Source organism: Electrophorus electricus, chromosome 19 (genome assembly GCF_041902795.1).
Source record: "Electrophorus electricus isolate QZ-2024a chromosome 19, ASM4190279v1, whole genome shotgun sequence".
Taxonomy (NCBI): Eukaryota; Metazoa; Chordata; class Actinopteri; order Gymnotiformes; family Gymnotidae; genus Electrophorus; species Electrophorus electricus.
In genome coordinates, this window is record NC_137515.1 from 17,010,001 (window position 1) to 17,027,500 (window position 17,500).

Here is a 17,500-nt window from a genome sequence, read left to right on the forward strand (position 1 = left end):
CTGCTCCGTATCTTTGAGCTGCTGGCTGACTCAGGAGTCATCAGTGACAGGTGGGCCCCACACACTGGGCCCTCCAGGCAGGCCCCGTGGAGCCTCTCGTCCAGTCTCTCGAATGTAGAACAAGGAAAGTCATCAAAACGTGAAAGTCATATATAACTCATAACAGTCTTAGTCATAGTCTCTCTCTCTCTCTCCAGCACTAACGGAGCATTAGAGAGAGACTCTCTTGCTCTGGGAGCGCTCTTTCTGGAGTACGTGGATCTGACACGCATGCTCCTGGAGGCTGAGAATGACAAAGAGCTGGAGATCCTGAAAGACATCCGAGCCCATTTCAGTGGCATGGTGGCCAACCTCATCCAGTGTGTCCCAGGTGTCCCTGCATAATTCCTCTCTGTGCATCTATGGGAATAGAGATTAATGTAGCTACTTTTAATCAACTGCAATATCTTTCTGTCTTCAGAAGGATCAGATTAGATCTTGCGGTCAAAATGCTGTCACAGAAATCGCCATCTCAAAATGCTATTGTAGAAAAACTTATGCAAGAGGCAGAAACACTGCATATTTTGGTGCAGAGTTAATAGCTATATGCAGGTCATCATTTGATATGTTCCCCATATGTAGTAGGTGCTGTTTGGCCATTTCAAAGCTTTTAAGCCCTCGAATGAATCACTTCAAAAAAGCCAGCAAAGCTAGGACAGAGAGCTAGAGAGCACAGCTAGTTTAGCATGTCATCCAAGCACATACAGCACATTCGCATACACCATCCAGCAGTGTTGTGTGCACATTCTCAAGTTCTTCGCGAGAAGGACATCTTGCGATATTACAGCAATTATAAATAAAGTTGAAAACATGAGGGTAAGTCTTAAATGTTATTGCCCCTACCCCAACCCATCCCTCCGCAGTGCACCACAGGCGATTCCTCTTTCCTCAGCAGAGCCTGCGACACCATCTCTTCATCCTGTTCAGCCAGTGGGCAGGGCCTTTCAGCGTCATGTTCACACCCCTGGACCGCTACAGTGACCGCAACCACCAGATCACACGCTACCAGTACTGCGCTTTAAAGGTACAATGCTGAACCTACAGACGTCCCGACAGGTCACGCCAGGTCACGCCAGAGCTGTGTTCTAAAGCTGTCACATACTTAAAGGCTGCTGTACCTCACTGCGTTACCTTAAACCGTGCTGAGAGCTCTTTTTCAGAGAGCTAAAGGTCCCTCAGAGAGCTGAAGAGTGCAGATGGAGTTGGAAGGTCTATAACAGCTGAATGTCAGCATAACATGATGGTTTTTTGACTCCTTGTTGGGAAATCAGAAGGAATTCAGTTGACACCTATCACATTTGTCACATTTAATTAAATGAAAGATAAAAAATAGCATTTCATGTTCAAGAAAAAAAAATCTGACAACATAATGCGTAATCATGCGGAAACATCTGAAATTGGTGGTTGAAGCTGGAAATTCCTGTTTGGTTGTGTTTGTGCTGGTTCAAAATTTGCCAAGGGCTATATCTTCTTTTTCTGAACAGCCAGCCGGTGTCAGATAATCTAGCCTTTTTTGTATAATGTTTGACACACATAAGCTTGCTTCATATTCTGTGTGTGTGTGTGTGTGTGTGTGTGCGTGTGCGTTTGCGCGTGGGTGCGTGTGTGCGCGCGCGTGCGTGTGTGCACAGAATTGTACAGATGCTTCAGCCTTTTATCATTTTAACTGCCTCTCTTACGTAGCTCAACTATTCACTTAACTGCTTAACTGCTTAAGCTCTCTACTTAAAATGTCCCGCCGTGTTTTTATATCTTCGTGATGCTGTGCGTGTGCGGGGGCGAAGGAATGTGGGAGCGAAACGCAAAGCTTGTTTGAATGTGTGTTTAAGAGAATGCTTTTGGTGTGCTTATGTGTGCGTTTGCCCTCCAGGCGATGTCCGCAGTGTTATGCTGTGGGCCTGTCTTTGACAACGTGGGCCTCTCTGCTGATGGCTACCTCTACAAGTGGCTGAACAATATCCTGGGCTGTCATGATTTGCGAGTAAGACTTTGCTGTACCAAACATCCCTGCACGCTGTTCTTGTGATGTTTCATATTATCTCTCGGCTGTTTTCCACGATTAATTATCTTCTTAGACATGATCATTGATCGTAGCTGTTCCAACAATAAGGGACACAAGTATAACTGTAGTAGCACTAATAATAAAGTGTATGATATATGATATTGTCCATTGCAAGTGTAGATTCTGGAAAAAGGGGGTACCTAGAAAAGCTGGTGTGTGAGTAAATGAAGATGTAAGTGAGTCTTAAATTCGCAGCCTGTTAGCTGTGTAGCTGAGCGGCGTGGTTCCTGCTGCAGGTGCACCGGCTGGGCTGTGAGGTCGTAATCCTACTGCTGGAGCTCAACCCGGACCAGGTGAACCTGTTCAATTGGGCGGTGGATCGCTGCTTCACCGGCTCCTACCAGCTGGCATCGGGCTGCTTCAAGGCCATCGCCGCCGTGTGCGGGAGCAGGTAGGGCAGGAACGCAGCCACGGGAGCAGAGCGGGAGAACGCCCAGATCCAACGTTTGGCCGTAACCATGGCAATCCGTGTTGCCTGCTTGACTCTCTCTCTCTCTGACGTTTGTGCAGAAACTATCCATGTGACCTTGTGACGCTGCTGAACCTGGTGCTCTTTAAGTCCTCTGATACCAGCAGGGAGATCTATGAGATCTCCATGCAGCTCATGCAGGTCAGGCACAGCGCGCACGTGTGTGTGTGTGTGTGATTATTCTATCATACAGTAATTTTAAATTTTGCACGTCTTTATTCTATTGTCTGGGTGTAACTAAGAATTTTCCTTCATTTCAGATCCTCGAGGCAAAGCTGTTGGTCTATTCTAAGAGGATCGTCGGCCAGAAGTCAGGCAGCATCCTGTACGGCACCCACGGCCCGCTGCCCCCGCTCTACAGTGTGTCTGTCACCCAGCTCTCCAGTCAGCTGGCCGGCATGTACCCCGAGCTCACCCTGCCTCTCTTCTCAGGTAGGCTCTGGATCTGCGTGTGAGCGTGCATTCGTTCACGCGTGTGTCTTTGGCGCCGTGTCTTGAGCAGCGCTGCAGGTCCGATATGGAGCCAGCGCCCATTACGTTTGCTCTTCCTTCTCTCAACCCAGAGGTCAGCCAGAGGTTCCCCACCACCCACCCCAACGGCAGACAGATCATGCTCACCTACCTGCTGCCGTGGCTCAGCAACATCGAGTTGGCGGACACGGGGCTGCTGCCGCCAGCCTCCAGCCCGTGCACGCCCGAGGAGGAAGCCCGAGATCAGGGCAACGGCATGGGCCTGAGCCACCGCCTCAAGGGCAGTGGCTGGGGCTCCCTACAGGCCACCTCCCTGGTGCTCAACAACCTCATGTTCATGACCGCCAAGGTATGGAGGCAGAGGAGCGACCGCCCGGAGCACTTCACGGGCGGGGCCGTTCACTGTGTTCCTCTTCAGCCCTGATCAGTAAATACCGGCATGAAGTTGTTTGGTTCTGTCGTGTCATTATTCTGTTACCAATGCTAGAACTACTACAGATGCATCTCTGTACAACTTGACTATTGAGTTCATTTTTCTTTTTTTTTTCCTGTTCATTAATCTAACTGGTGAACTGGTTTGTAAGGCCATATGCTGTGTGTTCCGATCAGTACGGGGACGAGCTTCCAGGCCCGGAGATGGAGAACGCGTGGAACGCTCTGGTGACCAATGACAAATGGAGCAATAATCTGAGAATCACGTTGCAGTTCCTCATCAGTCTGTGTGGGGTTAGCAGTGACACCACGCTGCTGCCTTACGTAAGCGCTGCACGCATCCTTTTAAACGCAACCACGGCACCTAAGACCACAGCTGAGCTTCCTGTCAATCCGTCTGCAGATTAAGAAGGTGGTGGTCTACCTGTGTCGGAACAACACCATCCAGACCATGGAGGAGCTGCTGTTTGAGCTGCAGCAGACTGATCCAGTCAACCCGGTCGTGCTACACTGTGACAACCCTCCCTTCTACCGCTTCACTGCCAGCAGCAAGATCTCCGCTGTGGCTTCAGGTGACGAACACCCTCCAGCATGGGACCGGAGGGTTTGAAACACTATCCAATATCTCCATTTCAATTCCATTCCTCCTCCGCCTCTGTGTGCATCAAGCACCACAGAACATTGCTATCACACGCACGCACGCGCACACACACACATACATGCATGCACACCGACTGTACACAAAGGATTTAATTACAGGTTCTTTTTTCTGGTTAGACCTATGCTGTGAATGGAGCTTCCTCTTTGAGCTTGCAGCCATTTTCAGATGTCAGATGTTTTTTGGTCTGATGTTTGCTTTGTTTGTTTATTCTGTGAAGGTACAACTTCTAGCAGCAATACTGTAGTGGCAGGCCAGGAGAACTTCCAGGAGACAGACGAGGCCAAGATAGCCCGAGAGAATGAAGAGAGGTGAATCTCACATGGACCTACTAGTGTTCTTATTTTAGGCTCACATGAAGAGCCAGAATTTCTGTTCATAAGATACACCTTTTAATACATTGTTTCTTGCCTTTCTTAAAAAAGTATCTTTAATAATTTTAATGTATCTTGTGTGTGTGTGTGTGTGTGTGTGTGTGTGTGTGTGTGTGTGTGTGTGTGTGTGTGTGTTTCTCTAGGTTAAGTAACGCTGTACGGGCCCATAATCGGTTGGAGTCACGTTACAGTAACAGCTCTGGGGGCTCCTATGATGAAGAGAAAAGTGAGTGTGATCCTTACTGACCTCCAGCCTCTAAAGAAGATGTGTGTGTGTGTATATGTGTATATAATCGTTAGACTAACAAGGAAGCAGGAATATAGTTGAAAACAGATATCAGTTACTGTTTCAAAACCTCTTGTTGTATGTTTGAGTCTGCTTGTACTCTATTAACCCTCTGAAATCTAACAGCATTTTCTCTGTTTTTGTATATTTTCTTAAATTCACTTTAAAGTTCTTATGTCATGATACTCATATGCTTCATATCAAAATGTTTAGACCAATCTCAGCTCTCTTCTTACACAAGGCACCATTTGACCTTTATGCACTGCATAAAGAGAGAACGTCAACGTCAATGCTGTTGATGTCTGAGGAGTTGTTGTTTCACCAGTCTTCAATTGCATTGTCCAACTGTCAGCTAAACCTGACATTTGACATCACTGAAAACCTGCCTTGACTGTAAAACATGCATTTAAGTACAGACAGGAATCCTTAGTAAAGAATCTGAAGCTTGTGTGTTTGTGAACATGTGCCTGTTTGTTTGTTTGTTTGCGCATGATGTGTGTGGGTGTGGCGGGTGTGTGTTTGGGAAGCAAAGCTTATGTGCGTACACTCTGGGTGTGGGACTGGTGCCTTCTTGAGCTGCACACCCTGCATGCATCCGCTGGATGGTCAGATGACCCGAGCAGGTTCTTCGCTGGCCACTCCCCTGATTAGTAAACGTCCAAGATGTAGAGAAGATGGAGATTCTTTTGAAGGAGCGTTTTGATATTGTGGACGGACCCAGCAGCTCGGTTGGATTTCTGCGAACATTCCGATCCCTTTATCAGAGAAATTCCAGAGTATTCAGTTAAAGGCTTTATTTTGAATCTGGGAACCAACCTGTTCCAACAGAATCACAAGGCAGTGTGAAGCATAGCTGTGTGACACAGGCACTGCGTCTCGCTTGTGTATGCAGATGATCCTCTCCCTCCGTACGCCGGCTGGCTGCTCAGCGTGCTGGAGACTAACCGTCCGCGGCCGTTACCCATGCCTGTCAACGGGGGATGCTGGGCCCCACTGGTGGACTACCTCCCCGAGACCATAACCCCCCGAGGGCCTCTCCACAGGTAACCCGGCTCTGACCCCTGCCCCGAGCGCGCACGCGCTAACACCGACAGGACAACGTCAAGCCATTGGACAGACCTTCTTCTTTCAGGGATCTTGAGCCATGTTTTGCCAATAAGCCTGAGCTCATCTGTTTGTGTACAAATAGGGTGGTGTTATTCTGGTATTATGACAACTGTGGTGCTTTGCAGTACAGGTGTCAAACCTGTACCACCCTCCTTAAAACACACTGACCGCTATAGTCAGGAGTCAGGAGATACTGTGTGTGTGTGTGTGTGTGTGTGTGTGTGTGTGTGTGTGTGTGTGTGTGTGTGTGTGTGTGTGTGTGTGTGTGTGTGTGTGTGTAACTTGTATGTAATTTCTAATATTTATTAATGTTTATGGAGGTCTATACATGTGGTTTATTGAACCTCCAAACAGCTTACAAACAAATTATACAAAATCATAGTTTTTATTGTGCTGCTTGGACTGAGCTGTGTGTTTTATCTGTGTTATGTATATGAATAACATATCTAACTTATAATAATCCAGGTGTGTCCGTGTGGGTTGGCAGGTGTAATATCGCAGTGATCTTCATGACTGAGATGGTGGTGGACCACAGCGTGAGAGAGGACTGGGCTCTGCACCTGCCACTCCTGCTGCATGCCCTCTACCTCGGTAACCACCAGTGATCATGTTTTTTCTGTCTCTGTTCAAAAGCTATATCCAGCTGCCTGTACTAGGGATGGAAATTTGATCATATTTGATCTCATGTTCAGCTCTGTTCAGACCAAAAAGTCAAACACAATGGAGCTGCCAAAAATATTTTATTTCTCCATGCCTCTAATTGTTTTTCATGTGGCAAGACTGGTTGACGGCAGATCATAAATAAGGAAATGACAAACTCTGAACACGAAAACTGCTTCTAGCAGTGCATTGCATTTGTCAAATTAATTATACTTTCATTTTAAATTTCATTTTACTTTTCATTTCATTTTGCATTTCTCCTCATTCCTTCCGTTAAATGAATTCCTGACTACACCACTGGTATGTGTTTATGTTTCCCATTTGCTCTCTGTGACGGTTTTCACAGCCCACTGCCTCCAAGATTTGTACATGTCTCTCAGTTCTTTAGATAAGCTTGGGGGAGGAGAGAGACAGAGAGACAGTGTACTGGAGTACAGAGAGACGGTCTAATAGAGTAAAGAGAGAGACTATACTAGAGTACAGAGAGACGGTCTAATAGAGTAAAGAGAGAGACTATACTAGAGTACAGAGAGACGGTCTAATAGAGTAAAGAGAGAGACTATACTAGAGTACAGAGAGACGGTCTAATAGAGTAAAGAGAGAGACTATACTAGAGTACAGAGAGACGGTCTAATAGAGTAAACAGAGAGACAGTATACTAGAGTAAAGAGAGACGGTCTAATAGAGTAAAGAGAGAGACAGTATACTAGAGTAAAGAGAGACGGTCTAATAGAGTAAACAGAGAGACAGTATACTAGAGTAAAGAGAGACGGTCTAATAGAGTAAAGAGAGAGACTATACTAGAGTACAGAGAGACGGTCTAATAGAGTAAAGAGAGAGACTATACTAGAGTACAGAGAGACGGTCTAATAGAGTAAACAGAGAGACAGTATACTAGAGTAAAGAGAGACGGTCTAATAGAGTAAAGAGAGAGACTATACTAGAGTACAGAGAGACGGTCTAATAGAGTAAACAGAGAGACAGTGTACTAGAGTAAAGCCAGACGGTCTAATAGAGTAAACAGAGAGACTATACTAGACTAAAAAGAGACGGTCTAATAGAGTAAAGAGAGAGACAGTGTACTAGAGTAAAGAGAGACGGTCTAATAGAGTAAAGAGAGAGACTATACTAGAGTACAGAGAGACGGTCTAATAGAGTAAACAGAGAGACAGTGTACTAGAGTAAAGCCAGACGGTCTAATAGAGTAAACAGAGAGACTATACTAGACTAAAAAGAGACGGTCTAATAGAGTAAAGAGAGAGACAGTGTACTAGAGTAAAGAGAGACGGTCTAATAGAGTAAAGAGAGAGACAGTGTACTGGAGTAAAGAGAGACAGTGTAATAGAGTAAACAGAGAGACAGTATACTAGAGTAAAGAGAGACGGTCCAATAGAGTAAACAGAGAGACAGTATGCTAGAGTAAAGAGAGACGGTCTAATAGAGTAAACAGAGAGACAGTATGCTAGAGTAAAGAGAGACGGTGTAATAGAGTAAACAGAGAGACAGTATACTAGAGTAAAGAGAGACGGTCCAATAGAGTAAACAGAGAGACAGTATACTAGAGTAAAGAGAGACGGTATAATAGAGTAAACAGAGAGACTATACTAGAGTAAAGAGAGACAGTCTAATAGAGTAAACAGAGAGACAGTATACTAGAGTAAAGAGAGACGGTCTAATAGAGTAAACAGAGACAGTATACTAGAGTAAAGAGAGACGGTCTAATAGAGTAAACAGAGAGACAGTATACTAGAGTAAAGAGAGACGGTGTAATAGAGTAAACAGAGAGACAGTATACTAGAGTAAAGAGAGACGGTGTAATAGAGTAAACAGAGAGACAGTATACTAGAGTAAAGAGAGACGGTCTAATAGAGTAAACAGAGACAGTATACTAGAGTAAAGAGAGACGGTCTAATAGAATAAACAGAGAGACAGTATACTAGAGTAAAGAGAGACGGTGTAATAGAGTAAACAGAGAGACAGTATACTAGAGTAAAGAGAGACGGTGTAATAGAGTAAACAGAGAGACAGTATACTAGAGTAAAGAGAGACGGTCCAATAGAGTAAACAGAGAGACAGTATACTAGAGTAAAGAGAGACGGTCTAATAGAGTAAAGCTGAAACTGTCCTGGACCAAGTCCCCCTCACCCCTTCTTCAGTTGAACATTCACTAACAAACTGATTCACTGGAGGCACAAAGGCACTGAAGTCCTCTGTGACAAATGACACTCTCTGCATTTACCAGTGACCTCATTCCTGGCTGTAAGTGAAGCTTCCAGACAGCTGAATAACATGAGCCAGCCATGCCAAAAATGTGAAAAAATCTACCCGGCAAGATAGAAGAAGCCAGCAAGGAGGAGTGTGGAGGGCCTCCACCCCGGGGCTTATCTCCCTTCCATGCTGGGTGTTGTCATCACCTGTATCCTTCGCCGTGTTCCCACAGATTGCTTTGTGCAAAACCACACTGATATTTTATCTGCAGCTGAAGCTATTACAGGCATGCTCAGTGCAAATGGAAAGTGACTCTCAGCTCATACTAGCATTGTGCAATAAAGCAGAGAGCTGCATGAAACCCTCTGGAGGACCCGCGGATTTGGATTAGCTCAGCTCATTTCGGGCCAGACGGGCTCAGGGTCATTCAGTATCGGTCCCGGCTTGTTCGTAGCATTTCACAGGATTAGATTTTTCTCTCAGTAGCTCACTGTATTTCTGCTGATTTCTCGGTAGAGTTGACTTCACTCTGGGGTTTTTGTATTTGTGCCTTTGCTGTGAAGGTCTGGACCACTACCGTCCGGAGGTGTTCGAGCACAGCAAACGCCTTCTCCTACACCTGCTCATCGCCCTCTCCTGCAACAACAACTTCCAGGTCATTGCCTCTGTGCTGCTGCTCACCCGAGAGATGAGTGACAGCAAGACCCTCACCACCAAGCCCAGCTGCCAGCTCGAGAGCCTGCACACAGGTAGAAAAACGGAAAACATTGAGCTACAGCTACAGATTCAGTGTGTCATGGCCAACAGGAAAGCAGATACCCCACAGACAGTGCCTAACACCTGGTAATACCCGGGAAGACACGACCCTGGAGGGATGCACAAGCACAGACCGTGCTAGCAATCTTTCTTACCCAATCAGTCCTCTCTCTAAGTTCACCCAGCAGCAGCAGTTTCCCCATACCTAATGTCTGATAACATAATTAGGAATCTGACCCTGACGCTCACATTTTACCTCCCCCACTTATAACCCAGTCTGACGTTGCTTCAGCCAAAACATTTCCACAACACCGCCTGCGGATTACCAGATGACACTATCAGATTATAGGATATACTGACGTTTGCTGTTCTGGGTGACATACAGCAGGGAGCAGAGGTGGTACTTATGATGTCAGGGCCTGAGGGCGGTGAGTGATTTCTTATCTACAGACGAAAAGAAATAAAGTGAGTCTGGCCAAAATCAATTATGTAACAACCGACTCCAAGAAATTCAACCATCTGTGCAGCCTCAGTGCAGATTCAAATTGAAATGCATATTTCCATTTTGTCCTCTGCTTACTGTTGTGAGTGAGATTACAATGTGAAACACTGACTTGTGTCTATGAAAACATTGTCACACACACACACACACACACACACACACAAACATATTGATGAACACAGGCAGTCATACACATGTGAAAACACATGCAAGCCACAAACCCAAAGAACAGGCACAGTCTTTTTGCTGCTGAAGACCCTGAGCTGTTGTCTCCGTGCAGGTGGGCAGGACTTCCTGCGGGAGTGGCAGGCTTCCCCTGTGGCTGACTCGGGCCTTAGCTCCTCCTCCACCTCCTCCAGTGTAAGCCTCGGTGGCAGCGTGGGGAATATCCCTCAGATCACCACCGACCTGGAGGACCTGGACGAGTCGTCCACCGAGTCCGAGGAGAAGACCAACAAACTGATCGAGTTCCTCACTACGAGGTATGAGAAATACCAGAGAAACATTTCCCGTCCATCCACAGTCACTTGTCTGGTCATATTATTATAGGAGTGATGAGTAGATACATAAAGGGGTTTTTGTTGTTGTTTCTACTAGATATGCAACGAGTAAACACTCAGATTATTTGTAAATCCAGATGTAGCCTAGTATCCATAGCATCCATTTTAGATTAATTTTGAGAGTCCAGATTATAATTCTCTATAACCAGACCTGGGCATGGCAGAGGTGCTGTGCAGAGTTACTGGGGTAGACGTGTGCTAGATGCCTGCTAACCCTGTCTGGTCTTGGTGGTGGTTCTGTGGTGGCACAGTGCCTGGAGTACTGTCCTATCGTTGCTCAGGGCCTTCGGACCCCTGTGGTCCCACGAGGACATCACTCCGAAGAACCCCAACTCCAAGAGCGCAGAGCAGCTCGCCAACTTCCTGCGCCATGTGGTGTCTGTGTTCAAAGAGTCCAAGTCAGGTACAAGTGCGTTGGCATGATCTGGGTCACCACACTGTTGCAGTGGGTCCAGACAGCTGCTGTTTTGGCCTATGAAACACCCAACAGTGTGATTGTTTTAATACTAATGTGATCGTATTAATACTAATGTGGTGGTAGTAATACTAATGTGATTGTAGTAATACTAATGTGGTGGTAGTAATACTATTGTGGTTGTAGTAATACTAATGTGGTTGTTGCTAAAGATACTGCACAACTAAAGGCATGGTACGTTACATGCACATGAGTTTAAATATTCTTGTCGCCTGTCCCTTGCTCTTACTTAAAGTGGGTTAAACATTAACCAATCAGTTGTCCAGGTAGCGTACACATAAAAAACAGGTGTAAATCTGTTAGGATTATCATTGAGTGTAATGAGCTCTGTACATTAATACTATGTAGTAGGTCCCACCTATTGACATTTGTGAAACTATATACAAAACCAAAAGCACGTTCCTACGTGACTCTAAGAAAAATGTATTCATCATTTCAACATGCACATGTTCCTGTCTCTTCACGGACGCTTCAGCTAGTTGAAGATGTGAAAGCCATCTGAGTCCATACCAGAACAGAAAGCCAGAGTTTATTACTCAGATCAATTACTCGGATCAATACAGTTTCGTATCGTACTCTAAAGTCTTGCCTGTGACATTCAGAGCCTTTAATGGTCTTGCTCTGTCATATCCTGCCAATCTGGAACAGTTCTAGTCCTCTCTGATCACTCTGCTCAGTCCTGAATGTTTACTGCTCATGCCTAGGATGGCTTGCCACTCAGCAGTTCCAGCTCATTTCTGGAACACTATTCCAGGAACTATGGGGAATGCCAGCTCTTCTGATATTTTCAAACTAAAAACTTACTGGTTTTGTCTGGTCTACACTTACTTATTTTGGGTCATGTATTTTTTATTTTAACATAGATCATTTTAGTTGATGTATTTTCTTAATTCTATTATGTTTATGCGTTCTGATGAGCAAGTCTTAGCTTCTCTTGCAGACTTCCACCTTGAGCAGCAGCTGAGCGACGTGGCCCTGCAGACGGCTCTGTGCAGCTCGTCCCGCCACTACGCTGGCCGTTCCTTCCAGATCTTCAGAGCCCTCAGGCAGCCGCTCTCGGCGCACGCGGTTTCGGACCTGCTCTCGCGTCTGGTGGAGGTGGTGGGAGAGCACGGTGATGAGGTGCAGGTGTGTGTGTGTGTGTGTGTGTGTGTGTGTGTGTGTGTGTGTGTGTGTGTGTGTGTTTTGAATGTAGTGGATCCTTTATTGAACGCTGTGGCCTGCTCTCTCAGGGTTATGTGATGGAGGTGCTGCTCACTCTGGAGTCAGTGGTGGATAATTTGGCAGAATGCCTCAAAAACAGTGACCTGATGGCAGCACTAACTAGGTGAGAAAACTTCAGCAGTAGATCATTGCAATGACCTTATTAACATAGGGTTGAAGTGTTATGATTTTGGCGACCATGCATGTCTAACTGACATTAACAATGCTTATATAGTGTTGTCTCATTTCATACATCTATGACTGTACTTCGATCTGTTACTTCCTGTTTGGCCGCAGAGCCTCGTCACCGGACTTCCTGGTAAGCGGCAAGCTGAACTCCAACCGCAAGAGCACGGGCCAGCTCAACGTGCAGCAGGAGGGCGGCACGGCTGAGCGCAGCCGGCACCAGCGCAGCTACTCCGTCCCCAAGAAGTTCGGCGAGAGCGGCGAGCCGTCGTCCTCGGACCCTCCGCGCAGCGCCACCCTGGACCGCATTCAGGCTTGTACGCAGCCGGGTCTGTCGCGCTCCGCCCGGAGCGCCTCCTCCTCGTCCTCTGCCCGCGCTGACACCAGCGCCGCCGCCGACCCCTCGCATGCCAGCCACCCAGCCAACCTGCTGGCCACCATCTTCTGGGTGGCAGTGTCACTCATGGAGTCCGACTTCGAGTTCGAGTACCAGATGTCGCTGCGTCTGGTGCACAAGCTGCTGGCGCGCGTGCCCCTCGAGCTGCCCGAAAACCGCGAGCGGCTGGAGAAGCTCCAGGCGCAGCTGAGGTGGAGCGGCTTTGCGGGCCTCCAGCAGCTCCTGCTCAAGGGCTTCACCTCACCCACTACCAGCGACCTCACCCTGCAGCTCTTCTGCCAACTCACGCCCGTGTCCCGTGTCTCCGTGGTGGACACGTCTCAGTCTATAGGTGAACAGCCTCAGAAATACTTTTGCTTCTTGCCTCGTGGAACCTGTTGTAAGTTTCACTAATAATAAGGCTTCTTGTTATTTAACCCCGGGGCGTAAATAGTCATTCTGGAGGAAGGAGTAAAAGCACTGATCTACAGTCAGTTTCTGCCATTGTAACTGTCAAAGTTAGTTGAAGCGCACTATGACCGAGATGCCTTACACAGTGGTCTGTGTAATTGTTTCTGTGTCTCCCTTCTAACTTGCTGTTCTTTGGTTTTGGCTCCTGTGTTCTCTCACTCAGGCTTCCCGCTTAATGTTCTGTGTCTGCTCCCACACCTGGTCCAACACTTTGACTCTCCGACACAGTTCTGCAAAGAAAGCGCCGAGAGGATAGCACAGGTCTCGCCAGCCTCACACACACACACACACACACACACGTGCACTTTCCAGATGTGGCGTCATCAAGGCTGTGAGACCACATGGTATTTTAGGAAAGGAAACGTGTCTGCTGCGAAAGCAGCTCATATTTGACTGCGTTCTTGTGCCTTCTGTTGCAGGTGTGTCTGGAGGAGAAGGAGAAGAATATGAAGCTCTCTCACTTGGCTCACGTGATGACCCTGTACAAAACACGCTCCTACACCAGAGACCCCTTCTCCTGGGTCAGCGTGGTGTGCCGCTACCTGCACGAGGCCTTCTCCGACATCACACTCAGCATGGTCACCTACATGGCTGAGGTCAGTCGCAACACTCCTTGTCCTTCTGCTATTTTATTTTTTTTACTTTAAATAAATAGAACAAAGATTCCTACTTTAATTGTTTTAATGTTTCTGTCAAAGTCTATCAATATATATGCAAAGGTTTCTACAATTAATGTTCATCTAGTTGATGTCACCACAGGCACTGTTAAAGAATGGCTTCAGATTGGAAATAGTGACCAGTTCTGTAAGATCAAACATGACAAAGTTAAGTTAAAGAGTAGTCTGAAGTGTCTTCTCATAGGAGCTGCTCTCTGTTTTCCCTGTAGTTACTGGATAAGGGTTTACCCAGCATGCAACAGCCCCTTCTCCAGATCATCTACAGCCTGCTGAGTCACATGGACCTGGCAGGCATTTCAGTCAAGCCTTTCAACATGGAGGTGCTTAAAACTATTGAGAAGTTTGTACAGGTAGGTCACATCTTCCGAGTGCTCACTGCAATATCTGAAGATGTGATTTTTGTTTATCAGTGCATTTTAATGCCATCGACAAAAGATGTAGGAAGGTTTCCTGCACTGGTGACCTGAATGCGTGCACAAATGTCTGTGTGTGTGTGTGTGTGTGTGTTGAAGACCGTCCACTGGAAGGAGGCCCTGAACGTGCTAAAGCTGGTGGTGTCCCGCTCTGCCAGCCTCTCCCTGCCGTCCTACGCCCACGACGATCTGGCCAACCTGGAGGTCAGCCGCATGATGTGGGACGGCTCATCTAAAGCACTGCCCGGCAAAACGCTGGAGTTCCATTTTGACATCTCTGAGGTACTCAGCTCTGGCTCGGCTCTCTGCGTTATGTCAAGGCACGGGTGTGTGTGTGTGTGTGTGTGTGTGCTTCTGAACTCCCATTCTGCAGAGAGTCCTAGAGTTCACCACAGGTCATCTACGTGCCATCACGCAGGTTAAGACCAGCTATGCAAATTAATACAGACCATCAGGGTTCAGTAGTGCATGAATAAAGACGTCTTTATAGTCACCTACCAGACTGAGCCCAGGTCTGGGGTGGAGTACCAGAGACTACTATGTTCCAGGGCATGGGTGTGAGAAACAAACTCATTTTCAGAACCTCCTGAATTCCAGGAAACGATTTCAGACTTGAAAGGGCCAAGAAAACGTCTTCTCCCAGCTGAGCGCAAGACTCCAGCAGACCGAGGACACACACAGGTCACCGTCTAAACAGCTGGCCTTTGTGTTCGTACACCAGGGACAGCATTCTTGGAAAACCACAGGATGAAAAATATTGATATGCACTAGGAAGAGCGCGCCACCCACATTGTTCTTGCAGACCACAGTTACGTGCTACAAACGAAGAGCTGAGAAAAAGAACTGGAACTCCACTCTGCAACACCTCATCAACAGGGTGTATCTTTTGAGCTTTAGTATAGTGCTGGTTTATGGAGTCATATGCAATGTCTCACAGGAAGCCGTCCATTTCCCTAGAGTACAGAATACATGCCTTCATGTGGCCTGATGAGCGTGGCAATGTCCTGTCCAGACGGAGTGAGCGGAGACTGATAAAGGCCTCAGTAATTACTAATTAGGTTGTCCCCCCCCGATCAGCTTATCTCCTGGAAGGCTGGATTGTTAAGGATAATGGCCGATAGGCAGCGGTGCTGGAAGGTTTAGGCACAGCCCTGGAACGTTTAGGGTGGCGTGCTCGCACGACAGCGTGAACGGGGTGCACTTAGGCTGGCGCGTGCGCACGAGCAGGAGTTGTGGAGAGTTTAGGTTGGTGTGCGAGAGCCGGTGTGTGACTGGGAGACTGTGGTCTTACAGGGGAGCATATGGTGATCTGTAGATGTGTGTGTGTGCGTGCGCGTAGACGCCGGTGATTGGCCGCAGGTATGATGAGCTACAGGGCTCTGTGGGTAGAGACGGGAAGAGCAGAGCCATTGCCGTAACACGCAGCACCTCCTCGACCTCCTCCGGCTCCAGCTCCAGCCCCGTCCTGGTGCCCGTCAGCTGGAAGAGGCCACAGTCATCACAAGTGAGGCACAGTCACACAAACATCGTATATAGTCATAACGCAGTATACATTCACTTTATTAGGAACACCATACCAATACTGGGTACAACCCCCAGTTGATCCCAGGAGAGCCTCAGTTCTTTGTGGCATGGAGTCCACGGAGCAGGGAAGCATTCCTGTAAGCTGTTCTGCTCACAGTGGTTGTAAAGTGGTTATTTGAGTAGCCATAGCATTCCTGTTTGCGTGAACCAGTCTAGCCACTCTCCCTCCCTCACTTCAGCAAGGACCAGAAATGCCACTCACTGAGCAGTGTGTGTTTTTCGCACCAGTCTGTGTAAACTGCTGACCCAAAATAGCTCAGACCAGCTGAGCTCATCAGGGTCCAACAGCCAGATCAGGGTCAACGTCACTCAGCTCACAGTCGTTCCCCATTCTGAAGTTTAACATTAACTAAATATTAAATAAAACTGTGAGTGCATGAATTTATCTAGTGCACTGCTGCCACACGATTGGCTGATTGATTCATCACAATGAGAATGTGTACAGGTGTTGCTAATAAAGTGCTCGGTGAATGTATATTGTATATATAGTGTTTTTGATATTTTTTAGACATCAATGTTTGACAAGTTCCTTTTTTTTATACATATGTCAGTGTTTTAAACATCTCTGATGTCTGCGCCTGATTATTTCCATGTGTGCACATTTAGAAGGCAGTTGTAAACTACTCAGAAATTGGTCACTGTCCAAACACTTTGTAAGCACTCCATCACATTAAAAAAGGAGAGGGAAAAGTATGCAGGACTTCTCTGCAAACGTTCTTAAGCTTTGTTAGTATTATCCTATGCATTCTCAAATGTTAGTGAGAAAGTCGATACAACAAAAAGCACAACTGCAGAGGTCGTACCATTCGCTGTGTTCCTTGAGTTTTGAATGTATAATCAGCTTGGTCAGCAAAAGCCTGCCCCAGAGCTGACCGGGACCGTTACACTGTCTGTGCAGAAGCGAACACGGGAGAAGCTGGTGAACGTGCTGTCCCTGTGCGGCCAGGAAGTGGGCCTGAGCAAGAACCCCTCTGTAAGTGAACGCACCGGGTGCATCTGAACCGCAGGGCCACGGACTATTAATAAGATAAGATAACACTCTTTTTCCTTGCCAGGTGATTTTCTCGTCCTGTGGCGACCTGGAGCTGATGGAACGCCAGCCCAGCCAGGTGTCGTCGGAGGACGGCACACGTGAAGACACGCTGGACGACACCGCCTCTGAGCAGCAGTTCCGTGTCTTCAGGGACTTCGACTTCCTGGACGTGGAACTGGAGGACGGAGAGGTGAGTCAGTGGGAGGAGCTCGCCTCCTGCTGTCCCGTAGCAGTGCGTTCAGAACGCCTTTCACAGACATCCATTAAGCAGACATACATTTAATATGTCTGCAAAACTTAATTTGTGTCTTTAGATTAAAAAACTATATTTTAACTATTAACCTATCAAAGCTTTATGTGTGCACAGATCAGTTATTACTAACTTTGGGTATTCTTTACTAAACTTTGACTTTAGGAATTTACTGTTTGTGCAGGTAACTTTCCTCCAGGTTAAATACTCAGTTTTATTCTGTTCTATTCCTATTCTGGTCTCTAACA

At 46.9% G+C, this 17,500-nt stretch overlaps 1 protein-coding gene across 10 annotated transcripts in view; it reads left to right on the forward strand.

The window, feature by feature from the left end:
* fryb (furry homolog b (Drosophila)) overlaps positions 1–17,500 on the forward strand; it is a 59,169-nt gene that overhangs the window by 32,084 nt on the left and 9,585 nt on the right. For 6 of the 10 annotated variants that reach the window (XM_081702934.1, XM_081702931.1, XM_081702936.1 and 3 more), the window contains exons 25-51: positions 1–50; positions 198–370; positions 903–1,063; positions 1,910–2,020; positions 2,338–2,492; positions 2,612–2,711; positions 2,831–3,002; positions 3,134–3,390; positions 3,651–3,797; positions 3,877–4,045; positions 4,352–4,442; positions 4,649–4,731; positions 5,684–5,834; positions 6,386–6,489; positions 9,330–9,515; positions 10,305–10,506; positions 10,836–10,987; positions 12,000–12,187; positions 12,292–12,386; positions 12,560–13,176; positions 13,459–13,556; positions 13,715–13,891; positions 14,182–14,322; positions 14,485–14,667; positions 15,725–15,889; positions 16,868–16,942; positions 17,025–17,192. The exon at positions 1–50 is cut by the window's left edge and continues 42 nt beyond it. In XM_081702934.1, coding sequence (XP_081559060.1) covers positions 1–50; positions 198–370; positions 903–1,063; positions 1,910–2,020; positions 2,338–2,492; positions 2,612–2,711; positions 2,831–3,002; positions 3,134–3,390; positions 3,651–3,797; positions 3,877–4,045; positions 4,352–4,442; positions 4,649–4,731; positions 5,684–5,834; positions 6,386–6,489; positions 9,330–9,515; positions 10,305–10,506; positions 10,836–10,987; positions 12,000–12,187; positions 12,292–12,386; positions 12,560–13,176; positions 13,459–13,556; positions 13,715–13,891; positions 14,182–14,322; positions 14,485–14,667; positions 15,725–15,889; positions 16,868–16,942; positions 17,025–17,192 — 4,371 coding nt within the window. Of the gene's footprint in view, positions 51–197; positions 371–902; positions 1,064–1,909; positions 2,021–2,337; positions 2,493–2,611; positions 2,712–2,830; positions 3,003–3,133; positions 3,391–3,650; positions 3,798–3,876; positions 4,046–4,351; positions 4,443–4,648; positions 4,732–5,683; positions 5,835–6,385; positions 6,490–9,329; positions 9,516–10,304; positions 10,507–10,835; positions 10,988–11,999; positions 12,188–12,291; positions 12,387–12,559; positions 13,177–13,458; positions 13,557–13,714; positions 13,892–14,181; positions 14,323–14,484; positions 14,668–15,724; positions 15,890–16,867; positions 16,943–17,024; positions 17,193–17,417 lie in introns of all 10 variants that reach the window. The other 4 variants (XM_081702932.1, XM_035535577.2, XM_035535583.2 and 1 more) reach the window with 2 other exon arrangements.